Genomic DNA, 22,633 nt, shown 5'->3' on the forward strand with positions numbered 1-22,633 from the left:
CATACTTGAACATCAGCTCTCACCCACTGTGCTTCAGTTTCTGTTAAAAAATTAGATGTCAGCCGGGCGGTGGTGGCGCACGCCTTTAATCCCAGCACTCGGGAGGCAGAGCCAGGAGGATCTCTGTGAGTTCGAGGCCAGCCTGGGCTACCAAGTGAGCTCCAGGAAAGGTGCAAAGCTACACAGAGAAACCCTGTCTTGAAAAACCAAAAAAAAAAAAAAAAAAAAAAAAAAAATTAGATGTCGTAAGAGTGAAGAGCATTGGGAGTGATCATTATGTCAGTGTTATTCAGCGACTGCACCAGGATATGGGAGCAGAGACTTTCAACAGAGATGCTCCATGGACATTTGATAGATGGAGATGAATATGAAGACTTGTTCATTTATTCACTATTTCATGTATCTCCTGAGCACATGCTATAAAAGCCAGGTGCTAAGCTAGGGCCTGGGGAACTCCAGAGGTCTGCTTGTCACATACCCTGATAAATACTATACACTGGGATCACCAAATGTCCAAGAATTAGACAGCAATGTGTTTAGGACCGAAGCTATAGTAAATGTATATGGATTTTTTGAGGAAATCAGGGAGCATTTCCTAGAGGATGCTCCTCAAGTAAAGGGCATGGCCAAGAGACAGCCTGTCTGATTCTGCAGCCTGTGCTGTCTTACTAGGCTGAGGGGGTCCCTAAAGGGTACTTCCTGCTCATTCAAGCAAACTTCAGGGCTGAGAGGCCTAGAGATGGAAGGAGATAAGGGAAGGGAAGGGAAGGGAAGGGAAGGGAAGGGAAGGGAAGGGAAAGAGGAAGTAGGGGAGGGAAGAAGAGGGAAGGAGAGAGAAGGGGAATGGGGAGCTCTATTTGCTGTCTGCCTAATACCTGTCTAAGTCAACTGAACTCTATTTAACAGAATTTCTTTTATATTTGAATTTTTAAAAAATCTTTAAATGTTTTTATGAAAAAACAGATTCCATTATTAGTGGGTGGGATTTTAGAACAAATTGTAAATCATTATTTGCCTACTTGTATCTCAACTTATTTACCATTATTGAACTTCTCCTAGAAATAAGACCACGTATATAAGAAGTGTGCCTTGTGCATGTCAATGATAGAGGGAAACTATATCTACCTCGCCTTGATGGCCAAACTAGAGGTACCATATAACAGCATGCTGTAAAAAGACCTTGACCTATACTATTTGTTTATTTATTTATTATCTATTCTTTGAGACAAAGTCTAAGTGTGTAGCTCATACTTGTCTCCAACTCTCAGCCCTCCTACCTTGGCCTTTAGAGTGTTGTGATTTCAGACATGTGCATCTTTCTCCTCCTCCAGTATTCTGACAGACTCATTACCTAAAGCATAGGTTCTCGCTAATCAGAAACTTCAGAACAATGGCCTTCATTTTCAAGCTGTGAAAACAGGCCTTAGTTGTCTCTCATTTGTTTTTACATTTATTTTCACACACACACACACACACACACACACACACACACACACACACACACACACCTGTCTATGGTCTGTATGTGGAGGCTGGAGGACACCTTGTGGGAATCTGTTCTTTCCTTCCACCATGCAGGTTTAGGGGAGTGGTCCTCAGGTTTGGAAGCAAGTGTTCTTACTTTCTGATCCACCTTACCACTCATGAGTCTTTGTTTTCTTCTGATTTCTAACTGTTGTTGTCTCGGATGGGCACTAAACCCTTCATTCTGCCTTTTTATAATTGATTTGTTTTGTAACTTATTCGTAATTTTACAGGCCACATTCCTCAGAGGACTTCTGAATGGAGATACTTTCCCCAATGTGACCTCCTAAGTATAGCCTGTCTTGCCAGTATCCTCTAGCCTGGTTGTTTAGAGTCCTAGTTCCTTTAATCCTCATATCCTAGTATAGATGCTGCCTGTGGATGCCAAGAGATAGAACTTGCTGTGGATGTCTTTCTGTACTCTGCGAATATGTGTTGTTCTGATTGGTTGGTAAATAAAGCTGCTTAGCCAATGGTGAGGCAGAATAAGGGTAGGTAGTACATTTAAATTGGAGAGAGAGGAGAAGAAAGGAGGTCAAGGAGATGCCAGCTTGATGCTCAAGGAATAACAAAATGCCAGCAGACCAGTAACATCATGGCCATGGAGCAACATATAGATTAATACAAATGGGTTGAATTAAGTTATAAGAGCTAGCTAGCAAGAAGCCTGACTCATAGGCCATGCAGTTTATAATTAATATAAGCCTCTGAGTGATTATTTATAAATGGCTGTGGGACTGAGGGACCAGGGGACTGCAAGGCTTCTTCTGCCTACATTTGGTGCCCAACATGGGGCCTGAGACATTAGGCCATACAGTTTGCAAATAATACAAGCCACTGTGTGTTTACTTGGGACCAAGTGGTTGTTGGACATGGGTGGGAGATATTTATCCCAACTGTGGAGCTAAGCAGGACTGGACAAACTTCTGGGTCCAGGAACTGCTATAGCCACTCTGATTTTAGAAGAGACACATGGATGATCATTTCTTAGTGTGAATACTAATTGTTTTAGACAACAAGAAACAAGGCCATTAGTGTCTTAAAGAGCAGAGTGATACCATGCCCACTCCTATGTATGTTGCCATCAGGAGCACAATGCCCATTTTCTTGTTGGTCAGTTTTAGGTTGTCTGGTGGGAGCCAGTGTGCAATATCCTGCAGTCTCTCTACACTCTTTAGGGGGTTTCCTATGGGCCAGAGCCTCTCTCCAGGATGCTGAGGAGCCAGGCTTAAGTAATGCTCCTGACTCCTCTAGAACACCTAAGGTTTAATCTTGTGATGATCTCAGGGCAGGAATTTTATGACCTGGTGAGGTTTAATCAGAGAGCAGATTAAAGTCACAGGAAAAATACCATAAAACTCATGAGAATTCTTCACTTCCGGAGATTCAATTCTCCATGACCTTTTGGACTTTTCATAGTACCAACTCTTCTTTTCATCAAAGACCATAAAGAGTAAGACAAATTCCCTCATGTCCATAGGCAGGTTGCTTTCCGGGTGAAGTGTTCCTTTCCGGCAGATCAGAAGGGGGCCAATCAAGCCTGAGTGGATGTCTCTCTCCTGAAAGACAAGAAGAGCGAACTGCAAACACTTCCCTTTCATTTGATTTTTTTTTTCTTTTCTGATGATCTTGGTTCTTACACAAAAGGAACACCATCAACAAATAAGTAAGAAACTGAGTCTGTGCTTTCTACTATCCCCCAAAATGAAGGACTCTCTTTTGCTCTCTTTTCACTGAAAAACACATGAGTATTTACTACATGAAGCATGTTGTTTTGAACAATGCATATATTGTAGAATGATTAATGAGGGATCTTTGAATTTTCAATGAACAGCATATAAAAGCTTATAAATACTCTTCAAAAAGAATTTTGAGAGTCAAAGCCTTCTGCTTCACCCAGAGGACCAGCTGGGTGGATGTGGGGTACAGTAGGGAACTGCATCCTCCATGACAGGGTAGCACAAGGGCTGGGTGGCCAGGTCTTGTTCCCTTCACCTTGCCCATGAGGCTAACTCAGCCTATGCTGTGCAGTGTCTGGGTGTCTGGTCCCCAAAGGGTGCAGGGAGATAAGCACAAGCTTGATACCTGCATGGCAGCCCTGGACATTCCATGTCTGGGTACCTTTCCCCAGGAGTGCCACCAGTGTTCAGGGGTCCTAGATGGCCAGAGACAAGCATGGTATTTCTTGTAGCACTAGGTTCAGGAGGCTCCCCAGAGACCCCTCTGCCCTTGATATGGGCTCTGTTCCCTTGTTACTTGAGAGGCCTTTCCCATGAAGTAGGCCTGTGATGGCCTTGACCCACCCCTACCTGCTTCCAAAAAGTGTCGGAGACCTCTGGCACACCTAATCCTGGTAGAAATCAGCCTAAACCACTTGCTCAGGGACAAAGAGGAACCCCAGGAAACTTTCCAGATCTCTTGCCCTAGCAAAGAAACCTTTGAGGGCAAATCTGAACCCAAGCTGCCCTTTGCCTGGTGGAGGGCTGGGAGAAGGCTTTGTGTTTTGTTGGCTGTGAACCTGGGTAGAGCCCTCAGCCACCTGTGTTTGGGTGTCTCGCTGTACAAAGGCTTCTTTGTCTGAAGGTCAGGGGGAAAGAAGGCAGCTGAGTGTCCTGTGGGGACTGCATGGATACAGCTTCCTGCTGGGTTTCCTGGGTGCCCAAAGCCAGCCAAGAAGACAGGGGGGTAGGCACAGCTTGCCGTGATCAAGACAATTGCTAGTTTGCCCAGAGAAACTTACTGTTCCCACCTTCCTGTGGGAGTTGGACAGGATGGAATGTGCCTGGATTATTCCTCTGGGAACACCACAACCTCCTCCCTGTGTCCTTATTTAACTTAGAACAGGGCTGACTTCTTATCACATTGTCCTTTATTAGCAAAGGCTACTCATTAAGTAACACATTTAATCTCCCCATGGCCTAAGTGGAGCAGGGAAAAAATTTCCTCCTTAAACTCCCAACCCCAGCATGTGATCTGTGCCCACACGGTTGGCTCAGCCTTCCCTGTGCCCTCCCTGCCTCCTGGAGACCCACAAAGCCTGGCTTAAGACTATACTACTTTGAAACTGCAAACAAGCACAGCCCTTTGTAAGCATACTTAGATCATTCACTTATGCAATCCCCATGATGTCCATTGAATGAACACTTTTCTCGGTGCCACATTTCATGAACTGTGTGGAGAATCCTTGGCTGTGGCAGCCATACTGTGAATGACAGCCCTGTCACATGTCCCATAAACAGCATAGGAGGCTTTTTTCTTTCTTTCTTTCTTTTTTTTTTTTTTGAGTAAAACCAAAATTTATTATAAGCCACAGTCGTCCTAGGGACCTCCATGCTATATATATATATAGCCTCCATGGTTCTGTGGGTTGTAGTCTGATTGTTCTTTATTTTGTATCTAGAATCCACTTATGAGTGAGTACATACCATGTTTGTTTTTCTGGGTTTGGGTTACCTCACTCAGGATGATTTTTTCTAGTTCCATCCATTTGCCTGCAAATTTCATGCTTTCATTGTTTTTCTCTGCTGAGTAGTACTCCATTGTGTATATGTACCACATTTTTTTTTTCATCCATTCTTCAGTTGACGGGCATCTAGGTTGTTTCCAGGATCTGGCTATTACAAATAGTGCTGTTGTGAACATAGCTGAGCATGTATCTTTGTGGTATGAATCAGCATTCCTTGGGTATATGCCCAAGAGTGATATGGCTGGGTCTTGAGGTAGTTCGATTCCTAATTTTCTGAGAAACCGCCATACTGATTTCCACAGTGGTTGTACAAGCTTGCATTCCCACCAACAGTGGAGGAGTGTTCCCTTTGCTCCACATCCTCTCCAACATTGACTGTCATTAGTGTTTTTGATTATAGCCATTCTGACAGGTGTAAGGTGGTATCTCAGAGTCTTTTTGATTTGCATTTCTCTGATGATTAAGGATGTTGAACACTTCTTTAAATGTCTTTCAGCCATTTGTGATTCTTGTTTTGTGAATTCTCTGTTTAGCTCTTTAGCCCATTTTTTAATTGGATTGTTTAGTATTTTGATGTCTAGTTTCTTGAGTTCTTTATATACTATGGAGCTCAATCCTTTGTCAGATGTGGGGTTGGTGAAGATCTTTTCCCATTCTGTTGGCTGTATTTTTGTCTTATTGACCGTGTCTTTCGCTCTGCAAAAGCTTCTCAATTTCGAGAGGTCCCATTTATTAATTGTTGTGCTTAGGGTCTGTGCTGTTGGTGTTTTATTTAGGAAGTGGTCTCTGGTGCCAATACATTCAAGAGTACTTCCTACTTTCTTTTCTATTAAGTTTAGTGTAACTGGATTTATTTTGAGGTCTTTGATCCACTTGAACTTGAGTTTTGTGCATGGTGACAGATAAGGATCTGTTTGTAATCTTTTACATATTGACATCCAGTTATGCCAGCACCATTTGTTGAAACTACTTTCTTTTTTCTATTGTATAGTTTTGGCTTCTTTGTCAAAAACCAGGTGTTCATATGTGCATGGATTAATGTCAGGGTCTTCAATTCCATTCCATTGGTCCGTATGTCGGTTTTTATACCAGTACCAAGCTGTTTTTATTACTATAGCTCTATAGTAGAGCTTGAGGTCAGGGATGGTGATGCCTCCAAATGTTGCTTTATCATATAGGATTCTTTTAGCTATCCTGGGTCTTTTGTTTTTCCATATGAAGTTGAGTATTTTTCTTTCCAAGTCTGTGAAGAATTGTGTTGGGATTTTGATGGGGATTGCATTGAATCTGTAGATTGCTTTTGGTAAGATTGCCATTTTTACTATGTTAATCCTACCTATCCATGAGCATGGGAGATCCTTCCATTTTCTGATATCTTCTTCAATTTCTTTCTTTAGAGATTTAAAGTTCTTATCAAAAAGGTCCTTCACTTGTTTAGTTAGTGTTATCCCAAAGTATTTTATATTATTTGTGGCTGTTGTAAAGGATGATGTTTCTCTGACTTCTTTCTCAGCCCTTTTATCATTTGTGTATAGGTGGGCTACTGATTTTTCTGAGTTGATCTTGTATCCTGCCACTTTACTGAAGGAGTTTATCAGCTGTAGGAGTTCCCTGGTAGAGTTTTTGGGGTCACTTATGTATACTATCATACCATCTGCAAATAGTGAAAGTTTGACTTCTTCCTTTCCAATTTGTATCCCTTTGATCCCTTTTGTTGTCTTATTGCTCTAGCTAGAACTTCTAGTACTATATTGAATAAATATGGGGAGAGTGGAAAGCCTTGTCTTGTTCCTGATTTTAGTGGTATCACTTTGAGTTTCTCTCAATTTAATTTGATGTTGGCTGTTGGCTTGCTATAAATTGCCTGAATTATGTTTAGGAACGTTCCTTGTATTCCTGATCTTTCTAAGACCTTTATCATGAAGGGGTGTTGGATTTTGTCAAAGGCTTTTTCAGCATCTAATGAGATGATTGTGTGGTTTTTTCCTTTCAGTTTGTTTATATGGTGTATTACATTGACAGATTTTCATATGTTGAACCATCCTTGCATCCCTGGGATGAATCCTACTGGGTCGTGATGGATAATTTTTTGATGTATTCTTGGATTCGGTTTGCCAATATTTTGTTGAGTATTTTTGCATCAATGTTCACGAGGGAGATTGGTCCATAGTTCTCTTTCTTTGTTGCATCTTTGTGTGGTTTGGGTATCAGGGTAATTGTAACCTCATAAAAAGAGTTTGGTAGTGTTCCTTCTGTTTCTATTGTGTGGAATACTTTGAAGAGTATTGGTATTAGTTCTTTGAAAGTCTGGTAGAATTCTGCACTGAAACCATCTGGTACTGGGTTTTTTTTTGGTTGGGAAACTTTTGATGACTGTTTCTATTTCTTTAGGGGTTATTGGTCTATTTAAATGGTTTATCTGGTCTTGATTTAATTTTGGTATGTGGTATTTATCCATAAAAATGTCCATTTCTTCCTGATTTTCCATTTTTGTGGAGTACAGGTTTTTGAAGTATGATCTGATGATTCTCTGGATTTCCTCATTGTTGTTATGTCTCCCTTTTAATTTCTGATTTTGTTAATTTGGGTGCTCTCTCTTTGCCTTTTGGTTAATTTGTCTAGGGGTTTGTCTATCTTGTTGATTTTTTTCAAAGAACCAACTCTTTGTTTCATTGATTTTTTTGTATTGTTCTCTTATTTTCTATTTCGTTGATTTCAGCCCTCAATTTGATTATTTCCTGGCGTCTATTTCTCCTGGGTGAGTTTGTTTCTTTTTGTTCTAGAGCTTTCAGTTGTGCTGTTAATTCATTGGTATGGGATTGCTCCATCTTCTTTATGCATGCATTTAGAGCTATGAATTTTCCTCTTAGCACTGCTTCCTTGGTGTCCCATAAGTTTGGGTATGTTGTACTTTCATTTTCATTGAATTCTAGGAAATCTTTAATTTCTTTCTTTATTTCTTCCTTGACCCATTGATGTTTCAGGTGGGCATTATTCAGTTTCCATGTGTTTGTAGGCTTTCTATAATTTTTGTTGTTGTTGAAGTCTAACTTTAAGGCATCATGGTCCAATAAGATACAGGAGGTTATTCCAATTTTTTTTTTATCTGTTGAGATTTGTTTTGTGGACAAGCATATGGTCAATTTTTGTGAAGGTTCCATGGGGTGCTGAGAAGAAGGTATATTCTTTTGTGTTAGGATGGAATGTTCTGTAGATATCTATTAAGTCCATTTGAGTCATAACATCTGTTAGGTCCTTTATTTCTTTGTTAAGTTTCAGTCTGTTTGATCTGTCTTTTGGTGAGAGTGGTGTGTTAAAATCTCACACTACTAATGTGTGGGGTTTGATGTGTGTTTTAAGCTTTAGTAGTGTTTCTTTTATGAATGCAGGTGTTTTTGTACTTGGGGCATAAATGTTCAAAATTGAGACTTCATCTTGGTGGATTTTTTCCTGTGATAAATATGTAATGTCCATCCTGATCTCTTTTGATTGATTTTAGTTTGAAGTCTATTTTATTAGATATTAGGATAGCTACACCAGCTTGTTTCTTAGGACCATTTGCTTGGAAAGCCTTTCCCCAGCCCTTTATTCTGAGGTAGTGTCTGTCTTTGAAGTTAAGGTGTGTTTCTTGTATGCAGCAGATGGATGGATCCTGTTTTCTTATCCATTCTGTTAGCCTTTGTCTTTTTATAGGTGAGTTGAGACCATTGATATTGATGGATATTAATGACCAGTGATTGTTAATTCCTGTTATTTTTTGTGGTTGTGTTGTGTTGTCCTTCTGTGGTGTATGTTGGTGTGGGATTATCTATTGCCTGAGTTTTCATGGATGTGTTTAGCTTCTTTTGGGTTGGATTTTCCCTTCTAGTGCTTTCTGTAGGGCTGGGTTTGTGGACAGGTATTGATTAAATCTGGTTTTATCTTGGAATATTTTGTTTACTCTGCCTATGGTGATTGAGAGTTTTGCTGGGTATAATAGTCTAGGTTGGCATCCATGGTCTCTTAGTGTCTGCATGAGATTTGTCCATGATCTTCTAGCTTTCATAGTCTCTATTGAGTAGTCTGGTGTTATTCTGATGGGTTTGCCTTTATATGTTACTTGGTCTTTTTCCTTTGTGGCTCTTAGTATTTTTTCTTTGTTCTGTGTGTTTAGTGTTTTGATTATTATGTGGTGAGGGGACTTTTTTTGGATCCATCCTATTTGGTGTTCTCTAAGCTTCTTGTATCTTCATAGGTACTTCTTTCTTTAGGTTAGGAAAGTTTTCTTCTATGATTTTTTGAATATATTTTCTGTGCCTTTAAGTTGGTATTCTTCTCCTTCTTCTATCCCTATTATTCTTAGGTTTGGTCTTTTTATGGTGTCCCAAATTTCTTGGACGTTTTGTGTTACGACTTTTTGTCTTTAGTGTTTTCTTTGACTGACGCATCTATTTTCTCTATTGTGTCTTCAGTGTCAGAGATTCTTTGTTCCATCTCTTGCATTCGGTTGGTTATGCTTGTTTCTGTAGTTCCTGTTCGTTTAGTCAGGATTTCTATTTCCAGCATTCCCTCAGCATGTGTTTTCTTTACTGTCTCAAATTCATTTTTCAGATCTTACAATGTTTCTTTCATCTGTTTAATTACTTTTTCTTGACTTTCTTTGATTTCTTCCAATTTTTTGTTTGTTTTTTTCTTCTACTTCTTTAAGGGAATTTTTTATTTCCTCTTTAATGGAGTTTTTCATTTCCTCTTTAAGGGAATTTTTTATTTCCTCTTTGATGGAGTTTTTAATTTACTCTTTAAGGAAATTTTTTATTTCCTCTTTAAGGGAATTTTTTTATTTCTTCTTTAAGGGCCTCTATCATCTTCTTAAAGTCATTTTTAGGACTGATTTCTTCTGTTTCTTCTGTCTTGGTATGTTCAGGTCTTGCAGGTGTAGAATCACTACGTTCTGATGTTGCCATATAGGTCTTTATGTTGTTGCCTGTATTTTTGCACTGGTGTCTACTCATCTCTTCCTCTGCTCGGTGCACGCCGTGTCTGTGTCTGAAAGTGCCTCTATTGTTCTAATTTTTAGTCTTGGTTCACTAGGAGTTCTTGGTTAAATTGGTGCTGTTGGGCTGTTTCTTCGGGAGCAGCTGATCTCAGTTGGGGAAGTATATACTTATGATTCTGGTGATCTGGTTCGGTGGCTGGGCGGCACCTTCTTCTGTGTTCTCAGGTCATGTTTTGCTCATTCGTCAACTCCTCAGCTGAACTTGTTTCCTCAGACTTCAAACTGTAGGGTTCTGAATCCTCTCCCAGGTGGATTTCAGTTGAGCGGGGTAGTCTCACCAACACCTCCAAGTTGTTGGGTTTCGCAGGATCAGCCTCAGACATAGTGTTCAGATCCGTTCTGGTCTCGTCCCATGGAGATAGCTTCTTCCCCGGATGTTGGGATTAAAGGCATCCCTGCTCCAAGCTCTTGATTAAGAGCTTGTTTTCACTAACTCTTCAGTGGGTAATAGCTCAGTTTCTGGTCTTTATTGCAACTGTGTTTCGGCCGCCGGCCGCCACCAGCAGCCGGGCCTGCCTGCCTGCCTCTCAACTTATATCTTTTAATCTATGCTCTTTTATATGGCTCAGTCACCTTTACTTTGTAATGTTCATGCTGCTTGCTCTGTGTCCTGGCCTTTTTTTCTTTTTCTTGAGACAAGATCTGTCTACATAGCCTTGGCTGTCCTGGAACTCACTCTGTAGATCAGGCTGGCCTCACAGAGATCTGCCTACCTCTGTCTCCTGAATGCTGGGTTCAAAGGTATGTGCTACCACCCATCAGCCTGTAGGAGAGGCTTTTACAAGGAAACAATGAACTGTGGCTATATGGTGAGGGGAGAGATCAGAACTTGAAACCTACCACATTGACTGCAGAGTAGTAGGCCCAAGCCCGGCATGCAGAGCCGGGGTTCTCTGGGCCGGAGCGCTCGGTGGCATGCCATACATACGTATAACTGCTATTGGGCTGGACAGCATTGTCATCCTGAAACCATTCAGGAGAGTCATCTTCATAAGTCTTTCCCTCAGAGGACTTTTCATAGGTAAGTCCATGGGCATGAAGAGAATATGGTCTGGATGCTAAATTTTTAAAGCGAACCTAGGAAGAAGAAAGAAAAAAAAAAAGAGTGACCCACAAATGTATTAACATACCAAACCAAAACTTGTCAGCACTGTAGGCTGTGACAGGTGGTTATGATATCAGTTAAGGTGTACTGGGTGCTTATAGCTGCAAATTAATTTATGCATATTACTTGATTTAATGCAAGACCCAAAGTGAAGAACCCAAGCAACTGTTGATGAAATCATTGGCTAAAAGAAGTTTTTCCTCCTTTGGGTTGTTCTCTCAGATCGCTCATCACAACAACAGAGCTGACTAACCCAGATTTCCATTGCCTTCTATGCTGGATTGATTGGTTTTGCTGTGTGGGAGTTCAAGGCCAGAATCTTGCATATCACATGCTAAGTAAGTGATTACTCTTTACCCACAGAACCATTTCCCCACCCCCTGGGTGCCTTTTGAAAATGAACAAATGGTCATTGGCAAATTGGCAGATACCCACACAGGTAAAAGGTTATGGTTTTGGACATAGAATACTCTTTAGATGCAGGGCATTTTTTCCTGTGTTTTGTTTATTATTATTGTTTCTTTCTTTGATGTGAAGGATAGAAGAACTAGATGCAGGGTTTTCAAACCAATTAGTGACAAGTTTGGTAAAATATTTAAACTGGCTCACCCTTTTAGGGCAGAGAGACATCTTTGTTTTCTAGTTTCCTTTCATTTCATCATATTGCCTCTTAAGAAAATACCAGCACACAGTTATAAATCACTATTCTTGCTACCACTGCCTCTGCCATGGAACACAGCTGAATCATTTTCCATATTAGCTCAAAACAGGCTGGCATCAGCTAGGAACTCCAGTGCTACCTCATCCAGATTAAACAGTTTTCAGGGTTAAAAAGTCTAAGTTTTTTTTTCTTTTTCTTTTTCTTTCTTTTCTTTCTTTCTTTTTTTTTTTTTTTTGAAATCTCAAAAATTGTCAAATAGCCAAGCAGTCTTTGGTGGAAAAGTGCAGCTATTTATTAATTCTGGGGAGCAAACTACCTGTAGTTTTGATGCCTCCACCTTAACAACTTGGGTGCTGTGGCAAATCCCTGAAGATTTAGAGTGATGACTTACTTGGATCACATCACCCACTTCAGCTCGGATAACAGGACCGAGAATACCAAGATGCTCTTCATATTCCCCGTGAAGATCACGTCTGGTGAAAGTACTGTCAAGGTATTTTCTGAAAACAACTTTCTTGTATGTGGTGTCCTTTGGAATGCTGTCAGTGTCTTCGTTGTCCATTTCACTAAAATGATAGCAATAGCATTCATTAAAAAATGAAAGGAAATTAAAAACTGTTGGGAAAATCTAGGAGAGATGGCTTAGCAGTTAAGAGCACTGGCTGCTCTTCCAGAGGACCTAGGATTGGTTCCCAAGTACCCACTGTGGGCCGCTTATAACCACTTGTAACTCTAGTTCTAGGGGATATTCTGGCCTTTGAGGGTGCCAGGCACACACACACAGCTCACATATATACATTCAGGCACTCATATATGCACATAAAATAAAAATAAGAAGTTTAAAAAGAATTTAGCAAAGAATCTGTTTGGTAACCAACATAGAATATTTAATAAATACTTCATGTATAAGTTAATGAATATATGTAAATGAAAACACAGGCGACTACATATGTTTTAATTTCCAGCTCAAATATAATTTCTTAGGTAAGATTCCTGGATCTCTTGGACTAGGTCAAGCATTTCATAAATATATATATGTATACATATTTATAAAATTATTATTGTCTACACAGTAAACACTTATAGTATTTTTATAGTATGTATAAAAGTTATATAAGACATGAGAGATCTATTAATATCTTGCTCTGCCACTAAGGAGTAAGTCCTATAAGGCCAAGTATTCTTCCCAGGCTGCTCATGATACTTTCTCCAAGTCTTAGCATGTTATTTGGCATACAGTAGGCACAATAACCTTTTGTCAAGTACCTAAATGAATAAACAAATATAACAATATAGTAGCAGAAATTTTGACACCAAAGACAGACAAAATCATTCAATGGTTAGTGACAAAGCTGAGGGCTGTCAGATGATGATCAGCTAAATAAGAAGATCACCTGCATGAAGACAATTGGATAGACAAATGTCTTTTACCCTGAATGGCCAGTCTTAGCTTTGGTTTTTGTTAAAACATATTACCCCTAAGCTTTTAGACACTGGTCTGAGCAAAGATTTTCATGATAGGACTCTGGAATTACAGGTAATAAAACACAAATGGACAGATGGAATTCTGTTCATGCAATGTCAGACTGGAGTTTATGCACAACAGAGTAAATAGTCAAGAGAATTAAGAAATAATCTATATGATGGGAGAACATATATTGATAAGCATGTATCTGATAAGGAATCACTATCTACAATATATAAGGCACTCAAACAAATTAGTAGCAAAAATATTGATTAATAATAGGCAAAGAACACACATATACATTATTATTAATAATTAGTAAACAAATATAGTAATATAGTAACATAAATTTTATATATAGTATATTTAAATTTTTGATATATTATCAAAAGAAGACTTAGAAATTACCAACAAGTACATAAAATGCTCATATTAATAATCAAAAAATGAAAGTGAAAATCCTAAGGATACCACTTTTAATGTTAAGATGGTGATTATAGGAACAAGCGATAAGTGTTGATAAGCATATGGAGAAAAGGAAACCCTTTAAAACTGAAAAAAATGTAAATCTAAATAAATTTATAGCACATTATGAAAAACAGTACAGAGGTTTCTCACAAAAATAAAAATAGAGCTGAATATACATTTTGGTCTCTTTTCTTCCTCCCTTCCTTCCTTTCTTTCTTTTTCTTTCTCTCTCTCTCTCTCTCTCTCTCTCTCTCTCTCTCTCTCTCTCTCTTTTTGAGATGGGGTTTCACTGGCAGGACGAGCTAGGCTAGAAGTTGCTGCACTATATAGACCAGGCTGGCCTTGAACTCACAGAGATCTGCCTGCTTCTGCCTCCCGAGTGCTGGGATTAAAATGTGCCACAATGCCTGGCTGGAAATCTCATTTTGGGCCACAGAATTGAAGGTGAAACTTGTACATCAAAGTAACAGCTACATTATCACAGCATTATTTATAACAATATATGCCCTAAAGCATAATCAACCTAAGTGTCTATCAATGGATGAATGGATAAAGAAAATTACACACACACACACACACACACACACACACACACACACAGAGAGAGAGAGAGAGAGAGAGAGAGAGAGAGAGAGAGAGAGAGAGAGAGAGAGAGAGAGAGAGAGATGATACAGCCTTTACAAAGAAGAAAAATTGTTGGGTTGCTAAATGAAATGAGCCAGGCACAGAAAGACAAAAACTCACACAGACAGAGTGGTTACCAGGGGGGACTTTGAGGGAAGCAGACTGGGAAGATGTTGGTAAAAAGATACAAAATTTCATTTGGAGAGCAAACGTCACTTCAGGAGATCCAACTTCAGGAGATGACAACTGTGATTAATCATTCTGTAGTATAGCCTTGAAAATCGGCAAGAGTAAGTTTTAAGGGTTCTCTAACAGAAAGTAAGTGTATGATGTATGTGTCCATTAGCTTGGGGTACTTGCACGTGTGTTGAAACCCCTCATGTTTGGCACCACCAGTCTATACAATCAGCAGGAACAAAAACAAAACTCGTGCATATCATGTGAAATCCTGCTGAGCAGTAGAATGAACTGGGAAAGTGTGCAATAACGAGGATGAATCTCCGGAGAATTACGTGTAGTGGTGGAAAAAAGCCAGTCCCCCGAGATCACATGTGGTATGACACAATGGTCATGAAATGTCAAGATGACAGGAACAAAGATCTGACCAGTGACTGTGGCATTAAGGAGGAGTAAGGTAGGAGGGAAGTGGAGGATACACACGAGAGAAGTATGAGGCATGAGTGTGTGTGTGTGTGTGTGTGTGTGTGTGTGTGTGTGTGTGTGTAAATGTTCTCTCTCATGACAGCAGCAAGGTCTATATACTGTTAATAATATATTATAGTTTTCTAAGAGGCTACCCCTGGGGGCAACCAGGTAAAGCATACGAGGAATATTTGTAATTTCTGACAGCTGTGTGACTCCACAATTACTTCAAAATAAAAAGCTTAATAAAATATAAAGCCGGGCGGTGGTGGCGCACGCCTTTAATCCCAGCACTCGGGAGGCAGAGGCAGGCGGATCTCTGTGAGTTCGAGGCCAGCCTGGGCTACCAAGTGAGTTCCAGGAAAGGCGCAAAGCTACACGGAGAAACCCTGTCTCGAAAAACAAAAAAAAAAAAAAAAAAAAAAAAAAAAAAAAAAATATAAATCCAATACATTATTCCCATGCATCTTTTCCACTCAGCAAGAGGCCAAAGGACATCAAATTCTCTTATAGACTTAAATCTCCCCAAGTCTATGGAAATAAGGCCCCAACTCATCCTCCAAATGCATGATAGCCATCTATCACCAAACACATGGAGCAGGCAGAACAACCCTGCCGGCCCTAAGAGCCACTGTCAGGCCTGAGAGGTAAGATTTTGAAGGAACTACCTCCCATTCTTTCTAGTCTGTGTAAAGGCTACAAGTCTGTCTTGCCAAGGCTCATCTTAGAAATAGTCAGACAACTAGTTTATTCCCGTGTAGTAATGAGCACTGCATTTAAGTGAGAAATCATAGGGGAAAGCATTTTAAACAAAAATTCTAAAGAGGAATGCCAGTCACTGCATGCATAATTCGAGGTGGATCAGTCTCAACGCACATTGTGTTTGCCTACTATAATTACACTTCTAAAATATTAGTGTGGCAGCCTTTTTTTAGCCACCACAAGCTGTTTATGGTACACAGTCACCCAGATATATCCCAATGAATTTGTAGTTGACTAACGATTCTTGCCCCATCCTTCTCTGTTTTCATCCCAGAACACAGGACCCAGCCCAGTATGGCTTCCATCCCTCAGTGACACTGAATTGAAATGAGATTAAAAATAAAGGAGTAAATGGATCTCTTAGAAACTGCTGTTAGCAAGTCGATGCAAATGGAGATTTCTACATTAAAGTTTGGATTGGAAGCCAATCTCACATCAACCATTTTGTTAAGCAGATAGCTATGCATAGGTAAAGGTGTATGTTAGAACAAGAAACAGGGATAGGAGCATGTAAGAGGATTTGGGACAGGAGGAGAGACTGATTTACCCATAGGATACCACAGACTTCCACAGTATTGGTTCTTTGTTTGCCTGGGTGTCATCTAAAGTGTAGAAGCTAATATTGGAAATGACAAAGGAAATATCACAGGCCCAGTTGAAACATGAGACTTAGACTATCTAGAGCCCAGTTTGTCCAAAATCATCTCCCAAGAACTGTTGTGGGTGACTTTCATGGCAGTGGTGGAAAAATGAGAATATAAAGAAAGAAAACTAGCCAAACCTTTGGGCAAATTTTGCATAATCCCAGGATATTTCTTCCGCAGCAATAAAATAGTATTGTTTGTTTCCACGATGGCCGCGGAGGTACCACGCTGCAATAGTATCAGGATTTCTGGAGGAGTTAATATTTGTCCTGGTGTCTGTCTTGTAGGGGTCATTATAGGATACATAGTAATCTTCAGCGTAATCATCGTCAATGCTTTCTAGTTGTTCATCTGGAATAATTTCAATGTCATCTCCATCGACTCTACTGAGACCTACTACAACAAGAGGGTTGAACTCCTTTGACATAGAAGTGCTATTGAGTGTGGGTGATGGTAAAGGAGAAGGTATGTGAATGAGATCTGGATGGGGAAGAGTCTGGTTTTGTTCTGGAAGGGGTGAAAACTGACCAGGATCTGAAGAGGCTGTTTTTTGCCTGTGGTTAAGAGGGGGGCTTGTCTGGATGAGGTCTGGAGAGAGGGTCACCTGACTGAGGTCCTGTGATAGGATTATCTCATCAAAGTCTGGAGAGAGGGTCATCTGATCCAAATCTGGAGAAAGGACTGTCTGATCATATTCTGGAGAAAGAGTCAAGAGGCTAAGATCTGGGGAGATCATCTGGGTGTCATCTGGAGAAAGGGCCACCTGGCCCAGATCTGGGGAGGAAGCCTCCTGGTTGTCATCTGGAGAAAGGGCCACCTGACCCAGGTCTGGGGAGGAGGCCTCCTGGTTGTCATCTGGAGAAAGGGCACCTGACCCAGGTCTTGGGAGGAAGCTTCCTGGTTGTTATCTGGAGAAAGGGCCACCTGACCCAGGTCCTCAGGGGAGGTCATCTGGTTGTCATCTGGAGAAAGGGCCACCTGACCCAGGTCCTCAGGGGAGGTCATCTGGTTGTCATCTGGAGAAAGAGCCACCTGACCCAAGTCTGGAGAAATAATTATTTGATCCAACTCTGGAGAGATGCCAAAGAGGCTTAGGTCTGAGGATGGAATTGTTTGGCCATCTTCTGAAGAGAGAGACTTTTGACTTTGGCCTGGAAAGAAGGCTGTTTGACCAATGTCTTCAGGGTAGGATTCATGGCTTAGGTCATAATCAAGCCCCTGGTTGGGCTCTGGAAAAGGGGATCTGTGACTAGGGTCTGTGGTAGCGTGTACTTGATCAGGATCCTGGACAGGAAATGTTGGAGAGTGTCCCTCTGGGGGCACTGACTGATACAGATCTAAAGGGGTACTCATCTGCCTGGGGTCATGTGGGGTGCTCTGATTATGGTCAGGAAGTGACCTGTCAATATTCGTTGAAGGGGAGGGCTGATTCAGGTCTATGGCAAGAGTTGTTTCATTGGGATTGTGGGGTAAGAGTGAGTGGTTAAGTCTCTGGTCTAAAAATGTGCGCTTGGCATCTCTCAGGGGATGAAAGCCCCTTGGAGACAGAGGGCTATGGGATGCAACCTTCTTATCCTTCTTCTTCTTTCGTGTCCTGATGAACAACTGTCTTTTCTTCAAGTCACTGTTTCCTTCCTCCTGTCTGACTTGTGGAGATTTATGTCTAATTCCAGGAAACACTGGGAAGTCACCTGACTTTCCTGTTGTTTTTGCAGGGGAGGTGCTATTGCCCAAAGTCATTGAGATGTTCTGATTTTGAGGGCTGTCCGGTGACTTATCCACAGCTGTGTCTTCACCATTTGCTGGGATTATTTCATAACTACCCTTTTCAGAAGCCAAATACCATTCCATATCCAAGAAATTGGATGTGTTCTTTCGTTTTAAGAGGAACAAATCACTAGGAATGTCCTCCCTGGACCTGGTTCTGGGGTAAGTATTCTTTGGGTTTGCATGCCTCGCAGTTTTACGGACTGGTGATTTCATCTGGGGGAACCTATGCTTCATCAGATGGAGTCTTTCCCTTTTGGCTGTTTTTTGCTTAGCCTGTTCTTGGCTCATCAGTCCTTTTGCACCAAGAGGAAGTAGGTGAACCACCGTGATGTCTGATTGTGAATCATTCATATCATTTTCATAATAAGAGCTGGAATGATGTTCTGTGAAAGGGTTGAGAACTGAGTTCTCATCTAAGCTGGTGAGGTCCTTCAAAAGGGTACCAGTCACGGCGGCTCCTGAGCCAGGAAGGGTCCTTTGAGATTCTTCGAGGTCATTGGCAGGGATCCCACTAAAGTTTCTTGGGGAAGATTTTGAGTCATTAACTCTGTCTGTTCTTGGAGAGATGAACTCAGAGCTGTTCTCTAGAGCAAGAGCAGTAAGATTGAACTCATCTTCCTCCTGAGTCAATGATGAGTTTCTGAATGACCTAATTCCTAGTGATGAAGCCAGTAAAGACTGGTAATCATAATCTTCACTGTCTATGCCAACCTCATTTTCTGAAGATTCATGAATTTTCCGGGTTGTCATGGAGGTAGGTGCCAAAGGTTCATAAATCTCATATGAGTCTTCGTCATCATCATTCCGGATACATTTAACATCCCTGAATCTCAGCCTTAGGTTTTTGTGTCTTGGATTGGAATTCATGGTAGTTAACATCCACGTTCCTTCAAAGGAGAGACAGAAGAGAAGGTTGAAAGCTCAGGACAAGTTACAAAAACACCAGGATCTGTTGAAGAAACAATTTCTAGTGAATTTTTTTTAGAAAAATAACTTATTTATTTTTTATGTTATGTGCATTGGTGCTTTGCCTACATCTGTGCATATCTGTGTGAAGGTGTGAGATGTTGGAGTTACAGACAGTTGTTAGCTGGCTTGTGGGCACTGGGAATTGAACCTGGGTCCTCTGGAAGAGCAATCAGTGCTCTTAACCTCTGAGCCATCTAATTTCCAGTGAATTTTAACCAGAGGTAGCCATGTGTGAGTTATGGACCAGGCTAGTCTATGAATGGTGAGTTACTGAGCCACAGTGATGTAAGGAGAAAAACCCAAACTAGGGTGTTTAGGAATTTTTTAAAATGTAACTTGGCATTGTTTTGATATCAAAACACAGGATCATTGTCCTTATTGTCCAGGTATTTAACAGAACTTGGCACTAAAGTATTGGTCTGTGGAGTAAGGAGAAACAAAGAGACCTTCAGTTTGGATTGTTCATGAATTGCCATTTTAGAATCTATCAAGAAAAGAGGGGAAATCAGTGACAAAAGGGACCTTGAAAGTCATCACCATCTGCTTAGTTTACATTTGGTCTGAGACTTGGAGTTTGGGAGATGATGGTGAGGTCATCTTCCCACAAAGAAGGGATATTTAGGTGTTTCTAAGAAATAATGTATGTGGGGACAGGATAAGTTTGAGTCATTTTGAAAGTGAATCTCGGACACACTGAGAATGACCTGGGATGTCTCCAATAGCAACCCCTTGTTGAGGGCTAAGCACTAGGCACAGCCTACAACCAGGAGCTGAAGCAATTGTAAAGGGCTGTTACGCTTTTCAAATGGGTGGCTTCAGGCTTAGTCAGGGCAAGGAACCTGTCTAACATTGCAAAACAATGAGTGGCAGAACAGGATTTGAACTGAAGTCGTATACGCTAATGCTGTCTCTGAGACAGCCTCCAGAGCTTATGTAATGATCGGTCACCTGAAGGTGGGATGGTCTCTAAACAGAAGTTGAAAAGTGGGGCTGGGGAGATATCTCAGCTTGCACAAGGACCTGAGTTTGATCCTCAGAATCCATGTTAAAAAAAAATCAGGCATGGTAGTCCATGTTTTTAATACCAACTCTGGGGAGGTGGATATAGGTGGGTCCTTGGTGGCCCCCTGGACAGTCACTATAGCTTATTTGGCATATACCATGCTCGTGTTTCATAAAAAGGTCAATAACACTTGGGGAATGACACCAAAGGTTGTTTTCATGGCTAACATCTTTATGCTGCTTCTTCCTTTGGCTATATTAGTCTTTCTGCCATTGTGTGTCTTTACTGCCCAGTCGTTCAGAGACGTGCAAACAGAATTGGCATGAAACTGGCCATTAATTTCCCAATTATAAACCATGAGAAGCAGGGTAAGACAAGCCTTCGGGGGTCCTGGAGACACTCTAGGTGTGGTGGTAATCTGGATAGCTCCACAGTCCTTTTCCACCGGAGAGCCCATCAGTTTTCTCTCCAAATATCTACACTCTTACTCACCAACGTTATCCATTGTGACAGTCACGGATTCGCCACGCATGGGGAACAGGGTCAATGTGTCTTCGTGCCTCTTTCCATAGATGAATGAGTGTCCAGTGAAGTGGATGGTCAAAATATCGTCGTAAATTCCCACACTGCAGAAGTGCCACTGGACAGTGTCATCAAAACAGAATCCCAGAGTGGATATACTCTCAGGCACGTAGCCATTGATAGCTGAAAGAGCAAAATCTGTCAGATGCCAGCCCTCAACAACAAGAGGACTCATGTCTAGTTATACCTAAGACAAATGCCCCTGTATCCATCTGGCTGCATCAAAGCAATAATAATTATTAAAGATAATAATTTTTAGATCTTTCTGAGATCTAATGTGTGAGTAGGGCACATTCAGCTTCTCAAGTGATGGCTGATACTCCTGAGTTAGCTGAGGGAGGAAAATCAGGATAAAGGCAAAGCCTTTCACTCACACTGATTTAGTCATTCATCCACCAAGTGAATAGAAAATGTTACTTTATGCTCTGCTGTAAATATATTCTCACCATTGATTTAGATTGTCCAAAATGAGCCTACCAGGAAGACATGTCTACATAAGAGAACTTTATTTTCTTGACATAGTAGTTTGAGTAAGAATGAAAGTCACAAAAACAGGAGCTCACTAGGCACATTCATCATTGAGACCTATTATCTGTAACCCACAGTTACCCTAGTAGTTTCCATTCAAGTATTGAGCTCATATATTTTAATAATCTTTAAAGGAACACCACTTTGGGTAATATCTTTATCTATCTATATATATATACTGAGCATGGCAATCCAATTAAGATATGATTTATTTGAGGTCACAACCTGTACACCCAGATCACAGTCCCAGTATGGTGTTTGATACAAAAAAAATTTAAGTGGTTATGTATCAAATACACGTTGAGCTGCTGAAAGTGTGTATTATTAGTTTCTACTTCAGTCCAGATACTTTTCTAAATGATCTATTATTATGGACACCAGCTACAGTGGCTACTGAGTGTTTGAAATGTAGGTGAACTCCATTGACACATGCTTTAAGGATCAAATACACCCTGTACTGCAAAGACAGTAATAAAGGAAATTCCATATTTTTCTATTACACTTAAAATTGTAATATCTTTACATAATGAGACCCTATCTCAAAACAAGAACAAAAAAGATAGTATCTGGAATATTTATTATCCAAACTGGGTATTTATTATTCTAGTTAATTTCACTTATTTCTCTTCACTTTTCAATTTGCCAGAAAATTGAATGTAAGTGACTCACATGCTTTTGTTGGGCAGCACTGGTCTAGGGCTGTCACAGACCCATTGCTGAAAGGAAATTATGTGAAGAAGTCTGAATGTGGCTCCCATCGGTCCTGAAGCTACATGAACAGACCGTGGGAAGCCACCTGCATGGACGTGATTATTCATCAGGAAAGGTGTCGGAAGGAGGCCTTTTATTTTGGGAAGTGTGTGTTGGGGGGAACACTGGTTGTTGCAGGGGGATTGCTTGCAGATGCCACAGTGAAATTCATCTAAGACTTCTCATGACAATGAACTTTGGAACTGTAGCAAGTGTCAGAAGCACAGCTCTGCACTTTCTCTTCAGACCTCTGCACGCGTGACCTCTGCACGCGTGACCTCTGCACGCACTGCCTTTTCATGACACGACACTCGGTTCCCAAACTCACTTTGCTTAGCTCTGATTTGAGAATGAAGCTTTCTTTTTTTAAAAAAAATCTTATTTCTGTCTGGTCAGCTAGAGGATATTTGCCACGCACATTTCTAAAATCCTCAGGTACCACCGACCAAGGCCTTCAGTGCCTTTCCTCCCAGCCTTCATCACTTCCTAGAGCAGGAACACTGAAACACACACACCACACAATTAAACACATATATACACATCATACCACACACACACAACCACACACAGCCACATACACACACCACGCACACACACCATACACACATCACACACATTGACCACACATCTCATAA

The 22,633-nt window shown here is 40.8% G+C and overlaps 1 protein-coding gene across 1 annotated transcript in view; it reads right to left on the reverse strand.

Moving 5' to 3' along the window:
- Positions 1-22,633, reverse strand: part of F5 (coagulation factor V) — a 77,192-nt gene that overhangs the window by 14,985 nt on the left and 39,574 nt on the right. Inside the window, 6 exon segments of the mRNA XM_028864411.2 lie at positions 2,876-3,083; positions 10,866-11,102; positions 12,183-12,357; positions 16,534-17,260; positions 17,263-19,053; positions 20,631-20,843. Coding sequence (XP_028720244.1) covers positions 2,876-3,083; positions 10,866-11,102; positions 12,183-12,357; positions 16,534-17,260; positions 17,263-19,053; positions 20,631-20,843 — 3,351 coding nt within the window.

The sequence above is a fragment of the Peromyscus leucopus genome, chromosome 15, assembly GCF_004664715.2.
Source record: "Peromyscus leucopus breed LL Stock chromosome 15, UCI_PerLeu_2.1, whole genome shotgun sequence".
Lineage (NCBI taxonomy): Eukaryota > Metazoa > Chordata > Mammalia > Rodentia > Cricetidae > Peromyscus > Peromyscus leucopus.